Source organism: Pseudophryne corroboree, chromosome 8 (assembly GCF_028390025.1).
Source record: "Pseudophryne corroboree isolate aPseCor3 chromosome 8, aPseCor3.hap2, whole genome shotgun sequence".
NCBI classification, from domain to species: domain Eukaryota; kingdom Metazoa; phylum Chordata; class Amphibia; order Anura; family Myobatrachidae; genus Pseudophryne; species Pseudophryne corroboree.
The window spans coordinates 425,710,473-425,738,035 of NC_086451.1; the positions used below are offsets into that span (position 1 = coordinate 425,710,473).

Genomic DNA, 27,563 nt, shown 5'->3' on the forward strand with positions numbered 1-27,563 from the left:
ACAACAGCGGGGAGGAGATTACACTATGACAACACAGAGTATGTACGTGCGGAATCCAAGGCAACGGGTGAAACAAACTAGGAAAAGGATATTACGTCATTGAAGGAGGAGAATGATGCTGCTTGACCTGGATAATATAAGGACAATAAAATCCAGGAACTGGAACATTATTATATAAGGATGGAATACATTTGGATTACAACCGGGTTTTAGATATAGCCAATTAATATGAATTTAAAGTTTTTAGGGTTATTTTAAATGAATTTTTGGAAAAATTAAAATCATTGTTAGGGATATATGCAGATTATATATATGTTAATGATTGGAGAGAAGTCAGTCATGTAAAAACATATGATTTGATATTGTTGGAATCTTATTGGTGAACACTGTCATGTGATGAGGGTTAGTGGGTATATAAGACCGAGAAGGTCACTTCCAAAATCACACCCTGAGGAAGGATTTACATCCGAAACGCGTTGGTTTTATGACAGAAGGACCCCAGGCTTGAATCCCACCACCTATGTGGACATCCACTGAGATTGAGTATAACTACCAATTATCTTAGCGGTGTATACACATCCCCTATTCTATCTAAGGGGTATGAGTGGAAGTGGCCTTGCCTGTCGATAGGGGGTTCCTTGTTTTTATTGTTTTTATTGTTCTGTATTTTTTTCACTGTTGGGTGAAAATAAATTGTGTTTTTTATGAGAGAACATGCAGTTGGATTTTTAATATTGCATGAAAGGCTATATCTGGAATACAGGAAAATCCCGGTGAAGGAAGGAGTGCTAAATATACCTTTTGGTGCATATAGGGCTCCTTATAAAGGTAAGCCATGTTTTGATGGATGGATGCCATTGGTATAACTGTATAGTGCATGGAAGAAGTGAGAAACTCTTGAAAGAAACCTTTATGGGAACATAGGGTTTGTGAACAAGGTTAGTCTCCGTGACAGAACAGGATTGCAACAAACAGATTGAGGACTTTCTCATATATGGTGTTATATTCTGTTTCTTAGAAAATTCCCAGGATATAAGGATTTCGAGTTTTATGTAGCAGCGCTTGGAGATCGTTCATCATATGTATCTGTATATCTAAGAAGGAAGTGGTGTTCTATTGGACGAGTGCCAAGCTGCAGCTAGGGCGCAAGTCACTGTTTCGTCTTTCAATACTGTATTCATTTTTTACCATATAATTGTGTCTTGCTGCCTAAAATATGTTTTCGCATAGGGCCAATAGGCAGGCCCAGATTGATGGTCTATTCAGAGAGAATAGAGATGTAGAGCTGATGGATAATAATTTAGAGGAGGCAATGTCCAAATTAGAAAAGCTACTTATAAGAGAAAGTAAAGTATGGTGGGAGATAGCGTTTCTCGAGAAATATTGTTCGGAGGGATTGGTACCAAAGGGTTTAAAAATTATTAAAACACCCTCCTTTAACAATGAGTCGACTGACTTCCGAAATGAATGGCAAAAGATCCTTGATGGTTGCTCGTACTCCCTTATGCAGTTAATTATGGGAGAAAAAAGTAAGATCCTTAAAGGCATAGAGGAAGAGATCGATATGTTGAGATCTCTGGTAGAACCCTTTTCGGAACTCAGAGATTTTAAAGAAATGGAGGATGAGGTTATTAAGAAGGTATCAAGGAATGAGAGGGAAATAAAAGATAAAAAACGTAAGAAGTACCTTAGGGATACTGAAGAGGTTAAGAGAAAGAGGGGAGAAGCTAAATCCCAGGAAAGAGACGATAAGAGGAATACAGAGGAAACTCCGATTAAGGAAAATACTAAAAGGAAATTGGGGAAATATTATGTTAATGAAAAAAATACATATTATGTTGGGAAGCACCAGAGGTTTAATCGTACATATAGAAATAACCAGGACGAAAAAAGAAATTATTATGATCAGGTTAATAATGGAAGATTCAATATGCAGAGAGAGGATGATAGGAAATGGAGAAATAGGAGACATCAGGAAGATCTTAGTTGGAGGAATGGAAGGGAAGAGTATAGACAAATTAATTCAAGGGGGAGAGATGATCAGGATAACCACAGACATAATAATCATTTTTTAGAGGTGAGAGAAAGGAACCACAAAAGATGGGGTTAATTGAGGGCAAAATGAGAACTAGGGGCAAAAGAGGGGGGAAATATAAATCTCTTAATTCAAAGAGGAGACGAAAGGTTAGAGCTTTAAATAATGAATTGGACTCTATACAAAATAATAGTAAGGAGATAGAAACCCCAGTGGCCCTGGAGAACCAGGTCAACTCTAAGAGTACCACTAAGATATATAATCTAAGTGATAATCAACTGACCAAATATGAGGAGGAAATCCTAAAAAAGGGTCTCAAATTTGCCCCATCTAATCGTTGTGACAAATTCGATGTATATGTAGACATAGAAAGATTTATCAGACGCCTCACGTTGAAAAGATTTTTTGATGATAAACCTGAATCAAGTATACCACTGGTTGAGGGGGAAATTAAATTGAGACGGAAATCCACGTTTTACCCTAGGCACAAAAAGGGGAGCTTCATAGAAGCATTTGAGAAATCGGTTAAAAGCGACCTTGAAAGTATTAAACTAAGACCCAATAGAAGAACGAACCTTACCAAGGAGGAACGTGGTGCTATTACAACCCTGAGAGAGAATAAAAATATAGTGGTCAAACCCGCCGATAAGGGGGGCAGTGTGGTCATCATGAACCTAGAAGATTACAATGCTGAGGTCTTTCGACAATTACAGGATGGGAATACATATAAAAAATTAAGGGGCAACCCGACATCTAATATTGAGGAGAAACTTAGGACATTTCTAGCCATATACATGTCTGGGGAGGTAATATCTAAAGAAGATAATGAGTTTATCACCATTATAAGTCCCTCTGTACCAGTACTTTATGTACTTCCTAAAATTCATAAGAACAAGGAAAGACCGCCAGGACGGCCCATTGTGGCTGGCACGAACTCCTGTCTATCTAATCTGTCTATGTTTATTGATAGGAAATTGCAACCTATGGTTAAATTAACCCAGTCCCATTTGAAGGACACCATTGATACTATCAATAAACTTACAGAGATAGAATGGAAACCTGGGTTCTTTTTAGTGACGGCTGACGTGACATCGCTGTACACGATTATAGAACATGAACATGGCTTGGAAGCGATTAGATTCTTTCTAGAGAAGCATCAGATGGAGGAAAAACAGAGGGACTTTATCCTGGAGGGTATATCTTTGATACTTAAAAATAACTTTTTTTGGTTCCATGACTCTTTTTATCTGCAGCTGACAGGTACAGCTATGGGCACCAGACTGGCGCCCAGTTATGCAAACTTGTTTATGGCCCTCTGGGAGGAGAATTCAGTATGGGGGGGCCATCAACATGGCGCCAGTCTGGTGTCATGGCATCGTTATATTGATGATGTTGTCTTTGTTTGGGGAGGAGACCGTAGCACTTTGGATACCTTCTGTGCACATTTAAATGATAATCGATATAACATTAAACTCACATTCAATATTAGTGAAGTAGAGGTCAATTTCCTAGATCTAAGAATTTATGTGGAGGATGGGGTAATTAAAACCAGCAATTTTGTAAAAGATACGGATTGCAACTCATTCATTGAGTTTACAAGCAACCACCATATGAATTGGCTGCGGAGCATTCCAATGAGCCAATTCCACCGCATTAGAAGAAACTGTACGGACATAGAGGTATATGAACAGCAGGCAGATGTTTTGCAGGAACATCTGTTGGAAAAAGGATATGACCCCCAAGTAATAGAAAAAGCTAGGAAAGTAGGGACCAATCTGGATCGCACTAATATCATCAAAAAAGTTAAGGTTACTGAAAATAGGAGGAATGATGAAGTAGCCTTTGTCACAGGATATAATAGTCAGCATAAACAGATAGAAAAGATAGTAAGAAAACATTGGGACATTTTGATTAGAGATCCCTCACTGGAAGGATATGTGTCTAAAGGCCCTAGATTTGTTTATCGGAAAGCGAGAAATTTAAAAGATGGTATTGTCAGCAGTGTTATAGCGGTCCCAAAAATGCAAACAAGGATCAAATCCAAAGGATTTTACAGGTGCGGCTCATGTAAGATGTGCCGCTCCTGTAAGGATAAAAGGAATAAGATCACTGAATATACTTCTACGTATACCAAACAAGTATATCCGATTAGGGATTTCTTGACTTGCTCCACAAAAAACTGTGTATATCTATTACAGTGTGCATGTGGGTCCCAATATGTGGGGCGTACCACAAGGACACTGAAGGTACGCATGGCAGAGCATGTCAGAAATATAAAGAATGGGCTGGAAACGCATAACGTTTCACTTCATTTTAAAAATGTGCACAATTGCAATATTAATCAGCTTGTGAATTTCTGTGCCATTATGTGTATAAGTCCAAATTGGCGAAGAAATGATGATGAGGAACAATTAGCGAAGGCAGAAATGAGAAAAATATTTGAATTAAAAACATTACATCCAAATGGTCTCAACATGGATTTTGAGACCAAATGGTTTCTCTGAATTATGGGTATGGTATGGAGAATGCGTAATTGGTGCTAAATATGCTGGTTTTTATAGGGAATGAATGTTACTGATGTATCAATTAAGAATAGAGATATATAAATATCATTTGAAATGAGTATGGTATCATGAATAACATAATTGATATTTTGTCTCTTCCTCCTATGTCTGAATGGGATATATGGAACAGCGGTATGGTTCCATAGCGGTGAGATGTCGACTTCCGGTTTGCGTTCCAAATTCCGGAAGTCGCGTAAGATACGGAACCTCCCGGCCGATTCAACCACAGGGCGGATGAGGAGGGGATGACGTATGTTCCCTAATTACAGTAAACACTCCCCGTAACCAGGACAACAGCGGGGAGGAGATTACACTATGACAACACAGAGTATGTACGTGCGGAATCCAAGGCAACGGGTGAAACAAACTAGGAAAAGGATATTACGTCATTGAAGGAGGAGAATGATGCTGCTTGACCTGGATAATATAAGGACAATAAAATCCAGGAACTGGAACATTATTATATAAGGATGGAATACATTTGGATTACAACCGGGTTTTAGATATAGCCAATTAATATGAATTTAAAGTTTTTAGGGTTATTTTAAATGAATTTTTGGAAAAATTAAAATCATTGTTAGGGATATATGCAGATTATATATATGTTAATGATTGGAGAGAAGTCAGTCATGTAAAAACATATGATTTGATATTGTTGGAATCTTATTGGTGAACACTGTCATGTGATGAGGGTTAGTGGGTATATAAGACCGAGAAGGTCACTTCCAAAATCACACCCTGAGGAAGGATTTACATCCGAAACGCGTTGGTTTTATGACAGAAGGACCCCAGGCTTGAATCCCACCACCTATGTGGACATCCACTGAGATTGAGTATAACTACCAATTATCTTAGCGGTGTATACACATCCCCTATTCTATCTAAGGGGTATGAGTGGAAGTGGCCTTGCCTGTCGATAGGGGGTTCCTTGTTTTTATTGTTTTTATTGTTCTGTATTTTTTTCACTGTTGGGTGAAAATAAATTGTGTTTTTTATGAGAGAACATGCAGTTGGATTTTTAATATTGCATGAAAGGCTATATCTGGAATACAGGAAAATCCCGGTGAAGGAAGGAGCGCTAAAGATACCTTTTGGTGCATATAGGGCTCCTTATAAAGGTAAGCCATGTTTTGATGGATGGATGCCATTGGTATAACTGTATAGTGCATGGAAGTAGTGAGAAACTCTTGAAAGAAACCTTTATGGGAACATAGGGTTTGTGAACAAGGTTAGTCTCCGTGACAGAACAGGATTGCAACAAACAGATTGAGGACTTTCTCATATATGGTGTTATATTCTGTTTCTTAGAAAATTCCCAGGATATAAGGATTTCGAGTTTTATGTAGCAGCGCTTGGAGATCGTTCATCATATGTATCTGCAGTGCCAGATTAAGGTCCACATGGGCCTGGAGCTGAAATTTATGAAGGGCCTATTGCGCGCCACGCAGTGGGTGTGATTAGCGTCACAGAATTTCTCCCTGGGAGGGTAGGGGTGTGTGGTGGCATACTACATCACTGCACTCCCTCCTCATACTACATCTCTTAACTATGGTGGAGATGTATTAAGCAGTGATAAAAGTGGAGAAGTGAGCCAGTGGAACTGCTCTGTATACTTTTATAGTTTGCAAATGATAAATGTTACGTCAATGCTGATTGGTTGATGGGACAACTTCTCCATTGGCTCACTTCTCCGCTCTTATCACTGCTTAGTACAATTACTACTACACTACATCTCTGCACTATGGGGCATATTTATTACAATCCACATCTCAGATGTGAATAGAATGTGATAAATTCGACCAAAATCACATTGAGATGACTGAATACATCACAAGGATGTATCAATTATCATATTCAGAGACAGAGCTTGTGAGTGAGCTCTGTCCCTGCGAAACTGGTTACAGTGAGATGGGCGGAAGCATGGGTCGAAGGGAGTAGTACCACAGGTGGAGAGTGAGGCAGAATAGTAGATGGATAGGTGGAGAGGAAGATAGAGATACAGGTGGAGAGGGGGGAAAAGATACAGGTGTGAAGGGAGACAGAGATGCTTTTGGAGAGGTGGAGAGGGAGGTGGAAGCACAGGTATAGAGAAGGTAGAACCACAGGTGGGGTGGAAGAGATACAGCTGGATAGGGGGATAGAGTCACATGTGTAAACGGGGCCATAAGCATAGGTGGTGAAGGGGGAAGGGACACAGTGGGGAGAATGCAGAGAAACAAGTAAGGAGGGGGCAAAGACCCAAGTGGGGAACGAAGCAGAGGCGCAAGTAGGAAGGCTCAGGTGAGAAGAGGGGTGGACACACAGGCAGTTAAGGTGGCAGAGAGACAAGTAGTGAAGGTGGCAGAGACACAAGTGTGAGAGGTAGGCGGAAGCACGGGTTGAGAGAAAGCAGAAACATGTGTGGAGAGGGGGCAGAGATACAGGTGGGGAGGGGGCAGAGATACAGGTGGAGAGGGGGCAGAGACACAGGTGGGAAGGGGGTAGAGATAAGGTGGGGAGGGGGTAGAGATACAGGTGGGGAGGGGGTAGAGATACAGGTGGGGAGGGGGTAGAGATACAGGTGGGGAGGGGGCAGAGATACAGGTGGGCAGGGGGCAGAGATACAGGTGGGGAGGAGGTAGAGATACAGGTGGGGAGGGGGCAGAGATACAGGTGGAGAGGGGGCAGAGATACAGGTGGGGAGGGGGTAGAGATACAGGTGGAGAGGGATCAGAGATACAGGTGGGGAGGGGGCAGAGATACAGGTGGGGAGGGGGTAGAGATACAGGTGGAGAGGGATCAGAGATACAGGTGGGGAGGGGGCAGAGATACAGGTGGGGAGGAGGTAGAGATACAGGTGGAGAGGGGGCAGAGATACAGGTGGGGAGGGGGCAGAGATACAGGTGGGGAGGAGGTAGAGATACAGGTGGAGAGGGGGCAGAGATACAGGTGGGGAGGAGGTAGAGATACAGGTGGAGAGGGATCAGAGATACAGGTGGGGAGGGATCAGAGATACAGGTGGAGAGGGGGTAGAGATACAGGTGGAGAGGGGGCAGAGATACAGGTGGGGAGGAGGTAGAGATACAGGTGGAGAGGGATCAGAGATACAGGTGGAGAGGGATCAGAGATACAGGTGGGGAGGGGGTAGAGATACAGGTGGAGAGGGGGCAGAGATACAGGTGGGGAGGAGGTAGAGATACAGGTGGAGAGGGATCAGAGATACAGGTGGGGAGGGGGTAGAGATACAGGTGGAGAGGGGGCAGAGATACAGGTGGGGAGGAGGTAGAGATACAGGTGGAGAGGGATCAGAGATACAGGTGGGGAGTGGGCAGAGATACAGGTGGGGAGGAGGTAGAGATACAGGTGGAGAGGGGGCAGAGATACAGGTGGAGAGGGGGCAGAGATACAGGTGGGGAGGGGGCAGAGATACAGGTGGGGAGGGGGCAGAGATACAGGTGGGGAGGGGGCAGAGATACAGGTGGGGAGGGGGCAGAGATACAGGTGGGGAGGGGGCAGGGATACAGGTGGGGAGGGGGTGGAGATACAGGTGGAGAGGGATCAGAGATACAGGTGGGGAGGGGGCAGAGATACAGGTGGGGAGGGGGTAGAGATACAGGTGGAGAGGGATCAGAGATACAGGTGGGGAGGGGGCAGAGATACAGGTGGGGAGGAGGTAGAGATACAGGTGGAGAGGGGGCAGAGATACTGGTGGGGAGGGGGCAGAGATACAGGTGGGGAGGAGGTAGAGATACAGGTGGAGAGGGGGCAGAGATACAGGTGGGGAGGAGGTAGAGATACAGGTGGAGAGGGATCAGAGATACAGGTGGGGAGGGATCAGAGATACAGGTGGAGAGGGGGTAGAGATACAGGTGGAGAATGGGCAGAGATACAGGTGGGGAGGAGGTAGAGATACAGGTGGAGAGGGATCAGAGATACAGGTGGAGAGGGATCAGAGATACAGGTGGGGAGGGGGTAGAGATACAGGTGGAGAGGGGGCAGAGATACAGGTGGGGAGGAGGTAGAGATACAGGTGGAGAGGGATCAGAGATACAGGTGGGGAGGGGGTAGAGATACAGGTGGAGAGGGGGCAGAGATACAGGTGGGGAGGAGGTAGAGATACAGGTGGAGAGGGATCAGAGATACAGGTGGGGAGGGGGCAGAGATACAGGTGGGGAGGAGGTAGAGATACAGGTGGAGAGGGGGCAGAGATACAGGTGGAGAGGGGGCAGAGATACAGGTGGGGAGGGGGCAGAGATACAGGTGGGGAGGGGGCAGAGATACAGGTGGGGAGGGGGCAGAGATACAGGTGGGGAGGGGGCAGAGATACAGGTGGGGAGGGGGCAGGGATACAGGTGGGGAGGGGTAGAGATACAGGTGGGGAGGGGGCAGGGATACAGGTGGGGAGGGGGTAGAGATACAGGTGGGGAGGGGGCAGGGATACAGGTGGGGAGGGGGCAGAGATACAGGTGGAGAGGGATCAGGGATACAGGTGGGGAGGGGGCAGAGATACAGGTGGGGAGGGGGCAGAGATACAGGTGGAGAGGGAGCAGGGATACAGGTGGGGAGGGGGTAGAGATACAGGTGGGGAGGGGGCAGGGATACAGGTGGGGAGGGGGTAGAGATACAGGTGGGGAGGGGGCAGAGATACAGGTGGAGAGGGAGCAGGGATACAGGTGGGGCGGGGGCAGAGATACAGGTGGGGAGGGGGCAGAGATACAGGTGGAGAGGGAGCAGGGATACAGGTGGGGAGGGGGTAGAGATACAGGTGGGGAGGGGGCAGGGATACAGGTGGGGAGGGGGTAGAGATACAGGTGGGGAGGGGGTAGAGATACAGGTGGAGAGGGAGCAGGGATACAGGTGGAGAGGGATCAGAGATACAGGTGGAGAGGGAGCAGGGATACAGGTGGGGAGGGGGCAGAGATACAGGTGGGGAGGGGGTAGAGATACAGGTGGGGAGGGGGTAGAGATACAGGTGGGGAGGGGGCAGAGATACAGGTGGGGAGGGGGCAGGGATACAGGTGGGGAGGGGGTAGAGATACAGGTGGGGAGGGGGCAGGGATACAGGTGGGGAGGGGGTAGAGATACAGGTGGAGAGGGGGCAGAGATACAGGTGGGGAGGGGGCAGAGATACAGGTGGGGAGGGGGCAGGGATACAGGTGGGGAGGGGGCAGAGATACAGGTGGGGAGGGGGCAGAGATACAGGTGGGGAGGGGGCAGAGATACAGGTGGAGAGGGAGCAGGGATACAGGTGGAGAGGGAGCAGGGATACAGGTGGGGAGGGGGCAGGGATACAGGTGGGGAGGGGGCAGAGATACAGGTGGGGAGGGGGCAGAGATACAGGTGGAGAGGGAGCAGGGATACAGGTGGAGAGGGAGCAGGGATACAGGTGGGGAGGGGGCAGGGATACAGGTGGGGAGGGGGCAGAGATACAGGTGGGGAGGGGGCAGAGATACAGGTGGAGAGGGAGCAGGGATACAGGTGGGGAGGGGGCAGAGATACAGGTGGGGAGGGGGCAGAGATACAGGTGGGGAGGGGGCAGGGATACAGGTGGGGAGGGGGTAGAGATACAGGTGGGGAGGGGGCAGAGATACAGGTGGAGAGGGAGCAGGGATACAGGTGGAGAGGGAGCAGGAATACAGGTGGAGAGGGAGCAGGGATACAGGTGGGGAGGGGGCAGAGATACAGGTGGGGAGGGGGTAGAGATACAGGTGGGGAGGGGGTAGAGATACAAGTGGGGAGGGGGCAGAGATACAGGTGGGGAGGGGGTAGGGATACAGGTGGGGAGGGGGCAGAGATACAGGTGAAGAGGGAGCAGGGATACAAGTGGAAAGGAAGCAACGATACAGGTGGGGAGGGGGTAGAGATACAGGTGGAGAGGGGGTAGAGATACAGGTGGGGAGGGGGCAGAGATACAGGTGGGGAGGGGGCAGGGATACAGGTGGGGAGGGGGCAGAGATACAGGTGGGGAGGGGGCAGAGATACAGGTGGAGAGGGAGCAGGGATACAGGTGGGGAGGGAGCAGGAATACAGGTGGAGAGGGAGCAGGGATACAGGTGGGGAGGGGCAGAGATACAGGTGGGGAGGGGGCAGAGATACAGGTGGAGAGGGAGCAGGGATACAGGTGGAGAGGGAGCAGGGATACAGGTGGAGAGGGAGCAGGGATACAGGTGGGGAGGGGGCAGAGATACAGGTGGGGAGGGGGCAGGAATACAGGTGGAGAGGGAGCAGGGATACAGGTGGGGAGGGGGTAGAGATACAGGTGGGGAGGAGGTAGAGATACAGGTGGAGAGGGGGCAGAGATACAGGTGGGGAGGAGGTAGAGATACAGGTGGAGAGGGATCAGAGATACAGGTGGGGAGGGATCAGAGATACAGGTGGAGAGGGGGTAGAGATACAGGTGGAGAGGGGGCAGAGATACAGGTGGGGAGGAGGTAGAGATACAGGTGGAGAGGGATCAGAGATACAGGTGGAGAGGGATCAGAGATACAGGTGGGGAGGGGGTAGAGATACAGGTGGAGAGGGGGCAGAGATACAGGTGGGGAGGAGGTAGAGATACAGGTGGAGAGGGATCAGAGATACAGGTGGGGAGGGGGTAGAGATACAGGTGGAGAGGGGGCAGAGATACAGGTGGGGAGGAGGTAGAGATACAGGTGGAGAGGGATCAGAGATACAGGTGGGGAGGGGGCAGAGATACAGGTGGGGAGGAGGTAGAGATACAGGTGGAGAGGGGGCAGAGATACAGGTGGAGAGGGGGCAGAGATACAGGTGGGGAGGGGGCAGAGATACAGGTGGGGAGGGGGCAGAGATACAGGTGGGGAGGGGGCAGAGATACAGGTGGGGAGGGGGCAGGGATACAGGTGGGGAGGGGGTAGAGATACAGGTGGGGAGGTGGCAGGGATACAGGTGGGGAGGGGGTAGAGATACAGGTGGGGAGGGGGCAGGGATACAGGTGGGGAGGGGGCAGAGATACAGGTGGAGAGGGATCAGGGATACAGGTGGGGAGGGGGCAGAGATACAGGTGGGGAGGGGGCAGAGATACAGGTGGAGAGGGAGCAGGGATACAGGTGGGGAGGGGGTAGAGATACAGGTGGGGTGGGGGCAGGGATACAGGTGGGGAGGGGGTAGAGATACAGGTGGGGAGGGGGCAGAGATACAGGTGGAGAGGGAGCAGGGATACAGGTGGGGAGGGGGCAGAGATACAGGTGGGGAGGGGGCAGAGATACAGGTGGAGAGGGAGCAGGGATACAGGTGGGGAGGGGGTAGAGATACAGGTGGGGAGGGGGCAGGGATACAGGTGGGGAGGGGGTAGAGATACAGGTGGGGAGGGGGCAGAGATACAGGTGGAGAGGGAGCAGGGATACAGGTGGAGAGGGATCAGAGATACAGGTGGAGAGGGAGCAGGGATACAGGTGGGGAGGGGGCAGAGATACAGGTGGGGAGGGGGTAGAGATACAGGTGGGGAGGGGGTAGAGATACAGGTGGGGAGGGGGCAGAGATACAGGTGGGGAGGGGGCAGGGATACAGGTGGGGAGGGGGTAGAGATACAGGTGGGGAGGGGGCAGGGATACAGGTGGGGAGGGGGTAGAGATACAGGTGGAGAGGGGGCAGAGATACAGGTGGGGAGGGGGCAGAGATACAGGTGGGGAGGGGGCAGGGATACAGGTGGGGAGGGGGCAGAGATACAGGTGGGGAGGGGGCAGAGATACAGGTGGGGAGGGGGCAGAGATACAGGTGGAGAGGGAGCAGGGATACAGGTGGAGAGGGAGCAGGGATACAGGTGGGGAGGGGGCAGGGATACAGGTGGGGAGGGGGCAGAGATACAGGTGGGGAGGGGGCAGAGATACAGGTGGAGAGGGAGCAGGGATACAGGTGGAGAGGGAGCAGGGATACAGGTGGGGAGGGGGCAGGGATACAGGTGGGGAGGGGGCAGAGATACAGGTGGGGAGGGGGCAGAGATACAGGTGGAGAGGGAGCAGGGATACAGGTGGGGAGGGGGCAGAGATACAGGTGGGGAGGGGGCAGAGATACAGGTGGGGAGGGGGCAGGGATACAGGTGGGGAGGGGGTAGAGATACAGGTGGGGAGGGGGCAGAGATACAGGTGGAGAGGGAGCAGGGATACAGGTGGAGAGGGAGCAGGAATACAGGTGGAGAGGGAGCAGGGATACAGGTGGGGAGGGGGCAGAGATACAGGTGGGGAGGGGGTAGAGATACAGGTGGGGAGGGGGTAGAGATACAGGTGGGGAGGGGGCAGAGATACAGGTGGGGAGGGGGTAGGGATACAGGTGGGGAGGGGGCAGAGATACAGGTGAAGAGGGAGCAGGGATACAAGTGGAAAGGAAGCAACGATACAGGTGGGGAGGGGGTAGAGATACAGGTGGAGAGGGGGTAGAGATACAGGTGGGGAGGGGGCAGAGATACAGGTGGGGAGGGGGCAGGGATACAGGTGGGGAGGGGGCAGAGATACAGGTGGGGAGGGGGCAGAGATACAGGTGGAGAGGGAGCAGGGATACAGGTGGGGAGGGAGCAGGAATACAGGTGGAGAGGGAGCAGGGATACAGGTGGGGAGGGGCAGAGATACAGGTGGGGAGGGGGCAGAGATACAGGTGGAGAGGGAGCAGGGATACAGGTGGAGAGGGAGCAGGGATACAGGTGGAGAGGGAGCAGGGATACAGGTGGGGAGGGGGCAGAGATACAGGTGGGGAGGGGGCAGGAATACAGGTGGAGAGGGAGCAGGGATACAGGTGGGGAGGGGGTAGAGATACAGGTGGGGAGGGGGTAGAGATACAGGTGGGGAGGGGGCAGAGATACAGGTGGAGAGGGAGCAGAGATACAGGTGGGGAGGGGGCAGAGATACAGGTGGGGAGGGGGCAGAGATACAGGTGGGGAGGGGGCAGAGATACAGCTGGAGAGGAAAGCATTAGGGAGGCCAATCCTGGGCTGTTTTTCATTCCCGAGATTCGGGATTGAAAAACGCTCAATCCCGGGATTGCAGTAGGGATCAGTGAAGGGTGTAGGGAGCAGCGCGTGAGGGAGGGTGTAGGTAGCGGCACGGGAGGGTGTAGGTAGCGGCGCGGAAGGGAATGTGTAGGTAGCGGTGCGGGAGGGAAGGTGTAGGTATCAGCGCGGGAGGGAGGGTGTAGGTAGCGGTGCGGGAGGGAGGGTGTAGGGAGCAGCGCGTGAGGGAGGGTGTAGGTAGCGGTGCGGGAGGGTGTAGGTAGCGGCGGGGGAGGGATGGTGTAGGTAGCGGCGCGGGAGGGAGGGTGTAGTTAGCGGGGATGGAGAGTTTAGTTAGCGGCGCGGGAGAGAGGGTGTAGGTAGCGATGCGGGAGGGAGGGTGTAGGGAGCAGCGCGTGAGGGAGGGTGTAGGTAGCGGCGCAGGAGGGAATGTGTAGGTAGCGGCGCGGGAGGGAAGGTGTAGGTATCAGCGCGGGAGGGAGGGTGTAGGTAGCGGTGCGGGAGGGTGTAGGTAGCGGCGCGGGAGGGAGGGTGTAGGTAGCGGTGCGGGAGGGAGGGTGTAGGGAGCAGCGTGTGAGGGAGGGTGTAGGTAGCGGCACGGGAGGGTGTAGGTAGCGGCACGGGAGGGTGTAAGTAGCGGCGCGGGAGGGAATGTGTAGGTAGCGGTGCGGGAGGGAAGGTGTAGGTATCAGCGCGGGAGGGAGGGTGTAGGTAGCGGTGCGGGAGGGTGTAGGTAGCGGCGCGGGAGGGAGGGTGTAGCTAGCGGTGCGGGAGGGAGGGTGTAGGGAGCAGCGTGTGAGGGAGGGTGTAGGTAGCGGTGCGGGAGGGTGTAGGTAGCGGTGCGGGAGGGAGGGTGTAGTTAGCGGGGAGGGAGGTTGTAGTTAGCGGCACGGGAGAGAGGGTGTAGGTAGTGGTGCGGGAGGGTGTAGGTAGCGTCGCGGAAGGGAGGCTGTTAGAGAGCACTGCACGGAGGGAGGGTGGGTGTAAGTAATACTACTTACTATTAGGCGGCTACCAATCAGGCCAATGCCGATCCCTAGAAAGCATAGATACTGGTGGAAGAGCAGCAGGGTAGGAGCAAAAATGGTGTCATGGGGCGGAGCATATCCACAGGAAGAGCTGTGAACCCTGTGATATTGGCTGCATTGTGAAATTCCTGACAACCAAGTATTAAACCTCTGTCCTAAGCAGTCAATTACTCACCACCACCCCCCTAGCATCCCCAATGACCCCCAGCTCTACTCACGTGCTGCCGATCTAGCTTAAAAAAGTTCTGAACTTCAAGTTCTTACCCGGACATTGTGACTGCGGAGCTTCCAAACTTCCAACTGGTACAGGAGGCGGGCTTGTGACAGGTGCGGGAGGCAGAGTTTCTGACGGGTGCAGGAGGCGGAGCTACTGATGGCTGTGGAGTTTCTGACGGCTGCTGGAGGAGAAGCTTCTGTCGGGGAGCGGGAGCTTCTGGAAGGGGTCAGGGGCGGAGCTTGTGACGGCTGCGGGAGGCGGAGCTTCTGTCGGGTACTGTGGGCGGAGCTTCTGATGGCTGTGGGGGAGCTTCTGCTGCGGGAGGTGGTGTCTCTGTCAGGTGAGGGAGGCACCGCTTGTCTGGTGTGTGAAGTGGAGCTTTCGCAAAAACGGGGGCGGAGCTTCTTACAGGTCGGGTGGCCCAATCTGACTGTTAGATAGGAAGGAGTTTTGTCGGCTGGCTGAGGTGAGGGAAGGGAGTGAGCTGCTGGTGGTGACAGGAAAAACTTTTCCCTGTCAACACTGGCAGCACTGCAGGAGATCCTGTGGGCCTATTTTCAGTAGGGGGCCTGGAGCTGCAGCTCCATCCGCCCCATTGTTAATCCGGCCCTGTGTATCTGTATATCTAAGAAGGAAGTGGTGTTCTATTGGACGAGTGCCAAGCTGCAGCTAGGGCGCAAGTCACTGTTTCGTCTTTCAATACCATATACATTTTGTACTTACTATCAAATTAACAGGCATCCTAACTTTGTTTCACTACTTACATAAAAATAAGTTTATATTACAAAAACGCAAAACCAAAACAAACCTCCATAAAACTAGAGATGAGCGGGTTTGGTTCCCTGAGAACCGAACCCCCCTGAATTTCACGCTCCGAGCCAGGATCCGAGTCCGGCTCGGGACTTCCCGCCAGACTCAGAAACCAGACCGAGGCAAAACGCCATCAACCCTTTGTGGGATTCTCACGGGTATTGGATTCCATATAAACAGCCATGTGTTGTCACCATTTTCACTCCAGACTTGGAGAGTGAGGGAGACAGACCTTTGTCTCTCTCTCTGTGGGTGGTGGTATCGGGTGATGGTAGTGTGTGCTCTGTAGGGGTGCTGCTGCAGGTACTGTGGTGTAGCTGTGCTGTGTTACGGGTGCTATCCTGGCTGTCACTGGTGTTTCATGTGCTGTTATGGCTGGGTGCTGCAGCTGTACATAGGTGTTTCTGTCCTGGCTGTCACTGTGTTGTACAGGGTGCAGGGGCACTGTCCTACTCCTGCATGTTGTAAAATATAGGGGTGCTGCTGGTCCTGTATGTTGTAAAAATTAAGGGGTGCAGTTGTTAAAAATTAAAAGCACACTGCTCCTGTATGCTGAAAAATATAGGGTTGCTGCTGTTCAAATAACATTACACTGGCCCTGTATGCAATAAAAAGTCAGGGGTGCAGTTGTTAAAAATTAAAAGCACACTGCTCCTGTATGCTGTAAAATATAGGGGTGCTGCTGTTCAAATAACATTACACTGGCCTTGTATGATGTAAAATTCAGAGGTGTGGTAAAATAAATGTACACTGGCCCTGTCTTGTATTCTGTAATAATTCTAGGGTGCAGTAAAAAAATGTACACTGGCCCTGTCTTGTATGCTGTAATAATTCTAGGGTGCAGTGAAAATAAATGTACACTGGCCTTGTCTTGTATGCTGTAAAATTACAGGGGTATTATGAAAATACAGGTGTGCTGACACTGTCCGCAGTTGTGATGTCTAGGCATGACCTCCACAACACTGTATGGGAAAAGGAGGCTCCTACCACCATTTCCACGCCCCTGAAAGTGCTGGGAGGAGCACCATCAGTCCAGTTGCTGATATTGAGATTGAGGATGTCACTGTAGAAGTACACCAGGATGAGAAGGATTTGGGTGTAACTGGCACTGCGGAGGAAGTTAACAATGGTGATTCTGATGGTAATTTGGTTTGTTTGAATAAGGCACCAGTGGAGACAGTTGTTGGCAATGGGATGAAAAAGCTCATTGTCATGCCTGGGCAAAATACCAAAAAAAACCACCTTTTTGCTGTGGAATTATTTCTCCATAATTCTAGACCACATGTGTCAAGCCACCTGTTGCCTTTGTCAATCCATAATTAGTAGGGGTAAGGAAGTTAACCACCTAAGAAAAACGTCCCTTATACGTCACCTGCAGCGCATTTATCATAAGTCATTGTCAAGTTCAGAAACTTTGTATAATAGCGTAAGCAGTCCACTGACACCTAAATGATGTGGTTTGTTTGTTTGAATAGTATTTCTCTGTGAGGATGAGGATCTAAACACTGAAGGGAGGATCTGAGGATGAGGATGACATCTTGCCACTGTAGAGCCAGTTTGTGCAAGGATAGATGAATTGCTTCTTTTTTGGTGGGGCCCAAACAAAGCAATCATTTCAGCCACAGTCATGTGGCAGACCCTGTTGCTGAAATGATTGGTTTGTTAAAGTGTGCATGTCCTGTTTATACAACATAAGGGTGGGTGGGAGGGTCCAAGGACAATTCCATCTTGCAAGTCTTTTCTTTGCCACATCATTGCATGGGTTCTGCCCTATATGGGTGCTGCCCCTTTGCCCTATCAGTCCAGGGGTGATGCCACACTGCAGTTTAAGTCCATGGGTGCTGTTGCCTGTCTGCTGTGCTGTGTAATTCTCCAGGGGTGCTGCCTATGCTGTATAAATCCAGGGGTGCTGCTGTACTTGATCCTAGGTTTAAAAGAAAGCCTAGAGCAGATATGAAACAAGCTTCAACATCACAAACAGATTTGCGAAAACTAGCCTCAAAGGTGGAGATGGAAATTGCTGAAGTGTTTTTAAATAAAGTGGGGAGAGACCACATTTGTGGCCAAAGTCAGTGTGACTCACAAGAGACTGAATCATAATCCAGCGCAACTGCCTGAGAGGTAAACATGATGTTTTCTGCCGGAGCATTAAAGAGAGCTTCTTCTCAATTATTTCATGTTAGGGACTCACTCAAATGAATGGCTCCAATTAGTCAACCTTAATTTTTATTTATTATTGATGTTCCACATTTTGGGATTATTTATTTAGGAGATGCACATTTTTTGTTCAGGTAACTTCTTTTCATAAGGGCTGCGTAGGGTTATCGCATGATCTTGCGGTGTTAGAAGAACAGAGTTTCAGTGATCTTGCATTGCATCAGTTTTCCATTGCACTGCAGCACTAGATGGGCCAGGTGCTCCTGTGAGGCACAAACAGTTACTAAATAAGGCCCAGTATGAAGTCTCATGGTGGCTTACAGCCACTAAGATGACTGGCTTGCCAGGCTAAGTCATGCTGTGGGCATGGAGGATAGCATTCCTTCCTCCCACAGTCCTACTTATAGTATGAAATGAGTTTGGACTGTAGAGTGATAAGCTCCACTAGGGCAGGGGCTCAATAACAAAAACTCGAACTCAACTTGCCCCATCCGGGGCTGCTGTGGGGGCTCAGGAGGGGCTGCTAAAACATCTAAGGGCCTGCTTTATTTAAAAATAAAATATGAATACAATAAATAAGACACACTGGTATGCTCACATGTGTGTAACTGGGACACACAGGTATGCTCACATGTGTGTATCTTGGAGCTGTGAAAAACAAAAATAAGGCATGTGCCACAAAATAAAAATGCAATTAAAAAATGGAAAAAAAAGAAACCCATGAGATTTTCACTAAATAAGTCTCCAGACTCCATGGAGGGGAAAATATCCAATCTTGATTCTGTGGTATACACCAGTTTATTTGCATCCCAGCATTAAATCTAAGATTATCCTTATCCCTAAAAATGGAGAAGGGGGTACAATTTTGGAGGTTTTGGCCCCTAGTTTTTCAGTTTGTCCGGTAATGTGGTAATTAATAATTATATATTTGCTTGGTTGAAGTCCTTTCTGTTCCACACCAATATAGGAGTGGAGGTGAAAGCCTGTGTGTTGTTCCTGATTGCATGTGCCTCTCTAATTTGTAATCACCTTCTTGACACTGTCCTCTTACCGCTTCTCATAATGTGAAAAGTCATCAAATATGGAGGTGGTATGTTTGAAGCTAGCTATGATTCGGAGATCTTGGCAAGCTTTTTCCAGGGGGATCACCTGTTGCTGAAATGATGGGTTTATTAAACTGTGCATGTCCTGTTTAAACAACATAAGGGTGGTTGGGAGGGCCCAAGACAATTCCATCTTGCACCTCTTTTTTTTCCTTTGCATTAAGTTCTCTTTGGGGCCTATTTTTTAAAACTGCCATCCTGTCTGCCACTGCAGTGCCACTCCTAGATGGGCCAGGTGTTTGTGCCACCCACTTGTGTTGCTAAAATTAGTCATCCAGCAACCTCGGTACACCTCTTTTTTTCTATGCATTATGTGCTCTTTGGGGCCTATTTTTTAAAACTGCAATCCTGTTTACCACTGCAGTGCCACTCCTAGATGGGCCAGGTGTTTGTGCCGCCCACTTGTGTTGCTTAGCTTAGTCATCCAGGGACCTTGGTGCAACCTTTTGGCCTAAAAACAATATTGTGAGGTGTGAGGTGTTCAGAATAGACTGGAAATTAGTGGAAATGAATGCTATTGAGGTTAATAATACCGTAGGATAAAAATTACCCACAAATTCTGTGATTTTAGCTGTTTTTATGTTTTTCAAAAATCATCCTGATCCAAAACCAAAACCCGAAAGGGTGATTTTGGCAAAACTAATCCAGATCCAAAACACGAGCGATGATCCAAAACCAAAACACAAAACACGAAAAGTGCCCGCTGCACATCTCTAATATTATATATATATATATATATATATATATATATATATATTCCAAAGTTAGGGTATAGGTGCCACACCTTTTCTACTGAATAAGTGGCTGAGATAGAGGCTCAACAGTTGAATAACAAGAAAATATGGTCACACTTATCCCACTTCCTTCCATGGGTGGTAGCTCATTTCTTCAATATGCCGGTAGGTAGAATGGCGATAAATCTTAAACAAGAGGGGGCAGAAAACAAGCGTCTAATAGTGTAGTAATTAAGTAGCCCTGGCTAACACCAATAAAAAATAATGTGTAACACATAGATATTAAACAATAGCGTATCAGTACGGGTCTCTTTCTTATAGTGGCGTAACTATACATTTTGCAGCTCCCTGCCATAAAATTGTCAGGTGCCCCCCCCCCCCCCCTCCTCCCTCCCACAACCCTTTATGGCATTTTGGTAAAACAAAAAATTTAAAAAAAAAATATTCTTCTGATAAACAAAATTTAATACGGTTTTCATAATAACATTTTACTCATACATTTATATAATATATATATATATATATATATATAAAATTGCTTCCCTATAGAAAGTGACTATTCATTACATCTCAGTCTCACAATGGGGGTCATTCCGAGTTGTTCGCTCGTTGCCGATTTTCGCAACGCTGCAAATAGGTGGAAAATGCGCATGCGCATGGTACGCAGAGCGCATGCGCTTAGTAATTTAACTAAGAACTTAGTAGATTTACACAAGCTCGAGCAAAGTTTTTTCAACGCTGGAGTGATCGTAGTGTGATTGACAGGAAGTGGGTGTTTCTGGGCGGCAACTCAGCGTTTTCACGGCGTTTGCGGAAAACCGCAGGCGTGCCAAGGAAAAACGCGGGAGTGGCTGGAGAAATGGGGGAGTGGCTGGCCGAACGCAGGGCGTGTTTGTGACGTCAAACCAGGAACGAAACTGACTGAACTGATCACAATCTGTGAGTAGGTCTGGAGCGGGGATCCAGATCTAAAAGCAAAACACAAAACAAGAAAAGTGTCCACCGCACATCTTTACATAAAACACACACAAGTAAATTCTACTTGCCCCACTGTCAAAGAAAACAACTTGTTTCACTTTTCCATATTATATATCTAACTTGTGTTTCATGCATTAAATATATATATATATATATTTTTTTTAAAGTATGATCACCCATCACGATTTTTCAAGTAATTTGGAGCAATTAAAATTTTAACCTCACCATGATTTTGCTATTTTAGCATCTCTTATAACAATGGGGGTCATTCCGAGTTGATCTCTCGCTAGCAGCTTTTAGCAGCCATGCAAATGCTATGCCGCCGCCCACTGGGAGTGTATTTTAGCTTAGCAGAAGTGCAAACGATTTTATCGCAGAGCGCCTGCACATTTTTTTTGTGTAGTTTCAGAGTAAATCAAAAACTACTCAGCGCTTGCGATCGCTTCAGATTATTCAGTTCCGGATTTGATATCACACACCCGCCCAGCGTTCGCCCAGCCACGCCTGCATTTTCCCTGGCAAGCCTGCATTTTTCCGTACACTCCCTGAAAACGGTCAGTTGCCACCCAGAAATGCCCACTTCATGCCAATCACTCTGCGGCAACCAGTGCGACTGAAATGCATTGCTAGACCCTGTGCAAAACGGCATCGTTCGTTCTGTCCGTACATTGCCCGTGCGCATTGCACCGCATATGCATACGCAGAACTGACTTTTTTTTAGCCAGATCACTGCGCTGCGAACGAATGCAGCTAGCGATCAATTCGGAATGACCACCAATATTGTACCTTATGTGGGACAACCAGTTTATGTTAAAATACACAATGTATTTACTGTATGTAATTTATGTTTAGAGAAAAAAAGCTCCCAGAAATAAAGGAACTATCATATTTTTTGTCAGTATTCAATATTCTTAACATAAAATGCTAGAGTTGGAACAAGTGATATAGAGTTACTTTTCACTGTCCCCCTATGAATCGATACAATGGTGTGTTATTGTACTGTATGTATATGTGATTTTATTAACCCCTGATGGTGCAAAAAACAAAATCATATTTGTAATTTTAGAGCATGCAAACATGTAAATTTGTTGTGCATTAAAATTAGAGTGTTTTTTTTCTTGTCAAAACATTCTTATGTCTAAACAAATAGATAATTACTGTATTTGTGGATACTTAGTTTCACAAATACTTGTATCAAATCAGAAAATAGTTTTTATCAAATTATTAGTCCTCAGAAATGAATAAGTATTAAGGATTAATATTAAGAAGGCCTGTATTTATATAATAACACATTTATTGTATAATCACAATCAGAAATATACATCAAAAACAATAAAATTTCAATGAAATTCCATGGAGAGCAATGATATCAGATATTAATTCTACTGTACATACTGTATGCATAACATTAAAAAGAGTATATCAGTTCATTTGGCAGTATTATATAACTTACAGTAGTAACAAATTTGACAAACTCGCAGACTGTATCCTCCCCCAAAAATAGAGAAAATATGTTTGAGTTATTTTGTAACAATTGTATTCACAGCAGCTATTTGTATCCAAATAGTGTCAGCATTAGCTGGTATGTACTGTACCTCGGAGTTGGATACTGTATATATAAATAAATAGTGCTGCAATTGCCGGCATCCCGGCTAATTAGTTTACTTTCCAAGCACTATAAGGCAGTATAATTACCCTTCCTGGTGCCTCTGTTTGTAATAAACCACGTGTAACTCCACTTCAAACTATTTCTCCCGATGGTGAGCCACTCACCGCTGGCGGGACTTCTGGCTGGTCACGGGTGTCTCTGTTTGATGTTTTCCAATAGCGCCAGATGATTTAGCCACAGGAGCCGCTGTCCGGTCACGAGCGCCTGCTCCCTGTAGCTCTCCCGGTTGTGATAATCACCACTATGGAAGCTGGTCTTGCTGTGTAGGGCTTAATCGAGCAGCAGGATCTGTGTACATATAGCTATGTTGGTCTCAATAGGTAGTGTGGAGGAGGTCTGGAGTGAAGATATCATATGCTGCTCTGGTCAATGCATTTTGTCCCACAATGCACTGGGACTTTCTCAAGACTGTCTTGAGAAAGTCCCGGTTCATTGTGGGACGAAACACGTCTATGTACACAGATGCAGAATATGTGTGTGCTATATAAATAACTGGTAATAAATCATAAATAATAATTATGTCTTATATTAAAAGGATTTAGGTAAAATATCTGTAGATTCTAAACATAATAGAAATTGTTTTAGATTTTATGACCTGCATAAAGGGCTTGACTTGAAATCTCATTCCTTACAGGACTTCTCAGTGACCATACAAGAAGTGCAAAGAGAATGCTGCAGAGAGATTACCCACAATAGCAGATGAGGTGAGTCTCGACTAAAATCTGGAGGGTTTGGCACACAGTTTGCACTCAGTCAAAGTCCTGACTGTATGTAGTATTTAGGTAAAATTACATTTCAAGGTTTAGTCACATTTACAATAAAGATGAAATTCAGATGCAAAACTGTATAACAAGTGATATTATAAGTCCCTACACAATATACTGTACATTAACTAAAATCTTCTCTTTTGTGGAGTAAACTGAGTGCTACTGTAAGTATGCAAATAGATGATCAAGACAGACCCAAAGTTTCTTTGATCTCTTGAGGAAGTGGCCATGAAATGCTTGATTTAGCTGAAAGAACTTGTTCACGACATACAAGGAATTCATCAGGAGACCTTGAAATCAAATTAAAGTTAAAAGTCATATGAAAACAACTATAATTGTTATTATTTTCAAAAATCTTAACAAGTAGTTATTTCAAGATATTATTTTTTTTCTTAACAATATGTATGGAACAATCTAAAGCTCAGGTACTTCACTAATGCCAATATATATACTATACTTCCATACAGATGTATTATTTAATGGCATACTATGGGTAAGTGAGGGATTAATACTAAAAATGTGTATATCAAATAAAGTGTGAAGAGGGAGCAACCTTGTAATGTCACTTTATGATCCATGTAAGAATATGTAAACATAACAAGATGTAAAGATTGCGTTAATGAATTTTAAAGTTTTATGAAAGGGAAAAAATACCAGTACAATGCATTCCTGTAATAAAAATATCCAATTAAATTTTTAGCAGTATTTGGAAAGGTAATATATATTGGTGTATATATTGATGTGTTGTTTTAATCAACCTTTAAAATATCCAAACAATTTCAATCTTTGCCTTAAAGCTGTCTTCACATCTTTATTCTTTAAGCTGTAAATCAGTGGATTGAGCATAGGAACAGCTGCTGAGAATAGTTTGTTGTAATCTAAGTTTTCCAAAGCAGTTGGTCTCAGGTATTGAAGAATCAACGTTGTGTAGAGAAGGATGACTACTGTGAAGTGTTGAGAACATGTATAAAAAGCTTTATGTCTTCCACTGCTGGATTGCATATTTAGAATAGTAAAAATAATGTATATATAAGGGATAAAGGTAAAAATGAAGGACAACATAAAGTGGATAAGACCACTAATAAAAATTATAAGATAAATAATAGATGTGTCAGAACAGGAGAGTTTGATTAGAGGCAAAAGATCACAGAAAAAGTGGTTTATTTCCCGAGATCTATAACAAGATATTCCTGATAAAATAACAACATGAGGTATAGCTTCCAAAAAACCCAAAATCCAACAGGTAACAGCTAATAGAGCACAAAACCTAAAGTTCATGATCAAGTGATAACATAAGGGGTTACAGATTGCCACATATCGATCGTAACTCATGGCTGTCAGAAGTAACAGCTCATCTCCTGTTAAGACTGCAAACATGTACATTTGTGCCATGCAAGCCTGGAGTGATATTGTTTTATCCTGTGATATTAGATTAACAAAGACCTTATGTAGAGTTATTGTGGTTGACGATATATCCAGGATGGACAAGTTGGCCAGAAAGAAGTACATGGGACTGTGAAGATGGTGTTCGAAGCAGATTAGTAGAAGAATGGTCATGTTACCACCAAGAGTTGTGAGATAAATGAGTAAAACCAGAAAGGAGATCGGAACCTGAAGTACTGGATCATCTGAGATGCCTCTAATGATAAAATATGTCAACTTCATCTGATTTGTGGAGTTCATAATAAAACCACTTCAGACATCTATGAGATAAAACATAATGTAAAACATAAACTTCCTGTGTAGCATATCAAAATGAACTTCTATCATACAATAATATGGGCATAATAAACTCTTGTTTTTAACCTGTTATGCTCTAAATGCATACTTATATATAATACCCTGAGTATTATTTTTGTTCATTAACATTTAACATCAAATTAAATAAAAAATATATAAATTGAGTCCACACTATATAAAGTATGTGTGTAAATTGTCTCATTAACACTCTTACAAAGTATAGTAATAACATATATCAATCTAAGGCAAAGTTTGAAAAAATAAATAAATCAAAGGCAGAAATGTCTCTATCTGGGTAAAATAGTAATTTTTCAAAGAGTTACTGTATGCTTTATGGTGAATAGTGCACAGCTAGCAATTATTAAAAGTAGAGTTCAGTTTCAGACTTTAATCTCCCATTTTACTTCAAATTAAAATAATGGCCATAATGTTTATTGTAAATCAAGAAAAAGTTAAAACCAGTGTGTATTGATGGAATTAATAATAATAATAATAATAATAATAATAATAATAATTAATAATAATATCATAATTCCACCCGAAAATAGACTTTGGGACGTATCAACTTTCTATCACATCATTCAGCTTTTATTACATTTTATAAATTATAATTAAAATATCTTTAAGCCTTACAATACATCACTAAAGATAAAACAAAGTACATTTATTTTCTTTAGTACACTATTTACGAAAAGGCATTCTTAGTTTTCTTTTCCAGACTCCAACAGTGAGGGATTTATTTTTATTTTTTATTAAATGCAATATAGTATTTATTAAAAAAATTAAATTAAAGATAAATATAAGGCAAGGAATTAGGATGGTAAGTAATACTGCTTTGTCTCATCTGTCTCACAATCATGATTAGAGTGAACTTTTTTATCATACTACAGTATGAAAGAAATTAAAATGACAAACCCGCTGGCTCTTGCATGTGCAGCATACCCTTACCAACAATTCAATCTGATCATGATTTTTATTATAGTGATAAAGGCCCTGGGGAAATAAATCAGATGAGCAGTGATACTCAGGAGTATTATTATAATAAATTGTGTTATTATATTCATAAGGAAAATTATACCTTAAATCTTTGATAATATCATTAACATACTGTATACAGATATGAATCTGCAAAACAAAGGCTACAATATAACCTAATTAAAACATAATTTAATAAAAATATTTTAGCAACTTTTACATTTCATTATATTTCTTTTAAACTCACAATTTACAATTACAAACCTGTTTCAGGCATCCCTCAATTCCTAACCACTGTCCTATAAGTTTGTGAGAAGGTTCTTACTGCTTTATTTTATTATAATGTTTAGTTCTAATTTTAAAGTTCAATTTAATATGCTGGCAATCTATAAAGTAGTTTCTGGGAAAGAGGGTTTACAAATAAATCAATATTTTCCTGCTTTTGCAGTCTGTTTTGTGTATTTATGATACATAATTTAACTAGGTACAGTGAAAAGTGCAGAGGATTATCTTTGAATAGTAGAGAAAGTCTAGATAGACTTCCTCATCTACTGGAGGAGATATAAGGATAGATTTACCTTATTTTCCTTAATGTAACATTTTTATTTTGCTTTATCAATTGAGTTTTTCAGGAAACAGCTAAAACGTGTAGACATTTTAAATGCTGGTACAAATTATTTAACATTATAAACCAATCTGCTCCATTACACATTGTCTTATGCATTCCCTTTATAGTAGTTTTACTTGTTTTGGGTCGCTTTGCACATTTAACAGTGTACTGCACTTTAGACCACCATTGCCCTTGGAAAATATGCATACAGTAGGGATGATCAAGTAGTTAATAATATATAAATAAACAAAACAAGACATATTGGGCCTGATTCTGAGTTGAACACATCCCTGTGTCTGCGTCTTTTGGTGGTTACCCATCTGTGACTTTATGGAAATGCTTCTACAAAGTCCTTCATTGATGTACATTCATGCATCCAAATGTTGTAAAAACTGAGTTGCCCACTTTCAGTGTACCTAGATGCTGAAATACCAATTGGTATGTCTTTAGATCTATGTCTGGTGCAGTTTCTTCATCTGAGCTTGGCTTCCAAATAATACATGTAACTTTGACAAGGAAGATGGGCGCCTCTCAGCTCTGGGCCCCATAGCAGCTGTACTCCCTAAACCAGGCATTCCCAACCACGGTCCTCAAGGCACACCAAAAGTGCAGGTTTTAGTGATATCCAGGCTGCAGCACAGATGGTTAAATCAAAATAACTGAGCTACTAATTAAGTCACCTGTGCTGAAGCCTGGATATCACTAAAACCTGCACTGTTAGTGTGCCTTGAGGACCGTGGTTGGGAATGCCTGCCCTAAACCTTTGGCAGCAACACCCTTGCCTCCAATGTGAGCAGTTGAGTGTCTGTATGCACAAACATTTTAACCTACAACCCCGCGACACACACATAACATGCCAATAAAACCCACATCTTTGTGTGTGCTCTAAGCCACCTTCCAATCACTGTAACTGAACTTGTCCAGAGTGTACTACCACATACCCCAAAGAACAAGGAGACCTTTTGGAATCACTAGACCAGAGTTTCTTAAATTCAGTCCTCAGGACCCCACACAGCTCATGTTTTCCAGGTCACTTATGGATATTTAAAATGTGACAGTTGGTGATACAAAGTGCACCTGTCAGGTGACCTGGAAAATATCAACTGTGTGGAGTCCTGTGAACTGCATTTGAGAACCACTGCATTAGACATTACATCTAGAGAGTTGACCTCTAATTTTGTCTTGGTGCTATAGCAAGCAACTTTATATTTTAGTTATTCTGACTCACCACATGTATGCTG

General features: G+C 45.5%; 1 protein-coding gene across 1 annotated transcript; it reads right to left on the minus strand.

Annotated features, from left to right (window-relative positions):
- Positions 1 to 23,750: 23,750 nt before the first annotated feature.
- LOC134949915 (olfactory receptor 8D1-like) lies at positions 23,751 to 24,680 on the minus strand. Its single transcript, XM_063938604.1, has one exon. It carries the CDS (start codon positions 24,678 to 24,680, stop codon positions 23,751 to 23,753), a length of 930 nt encoding a protein of 309 aa, XP_063794674.1.
- Between the last annotated feature and the right edge of the window lie 2,883 nt (positions 24,681 to 27,563).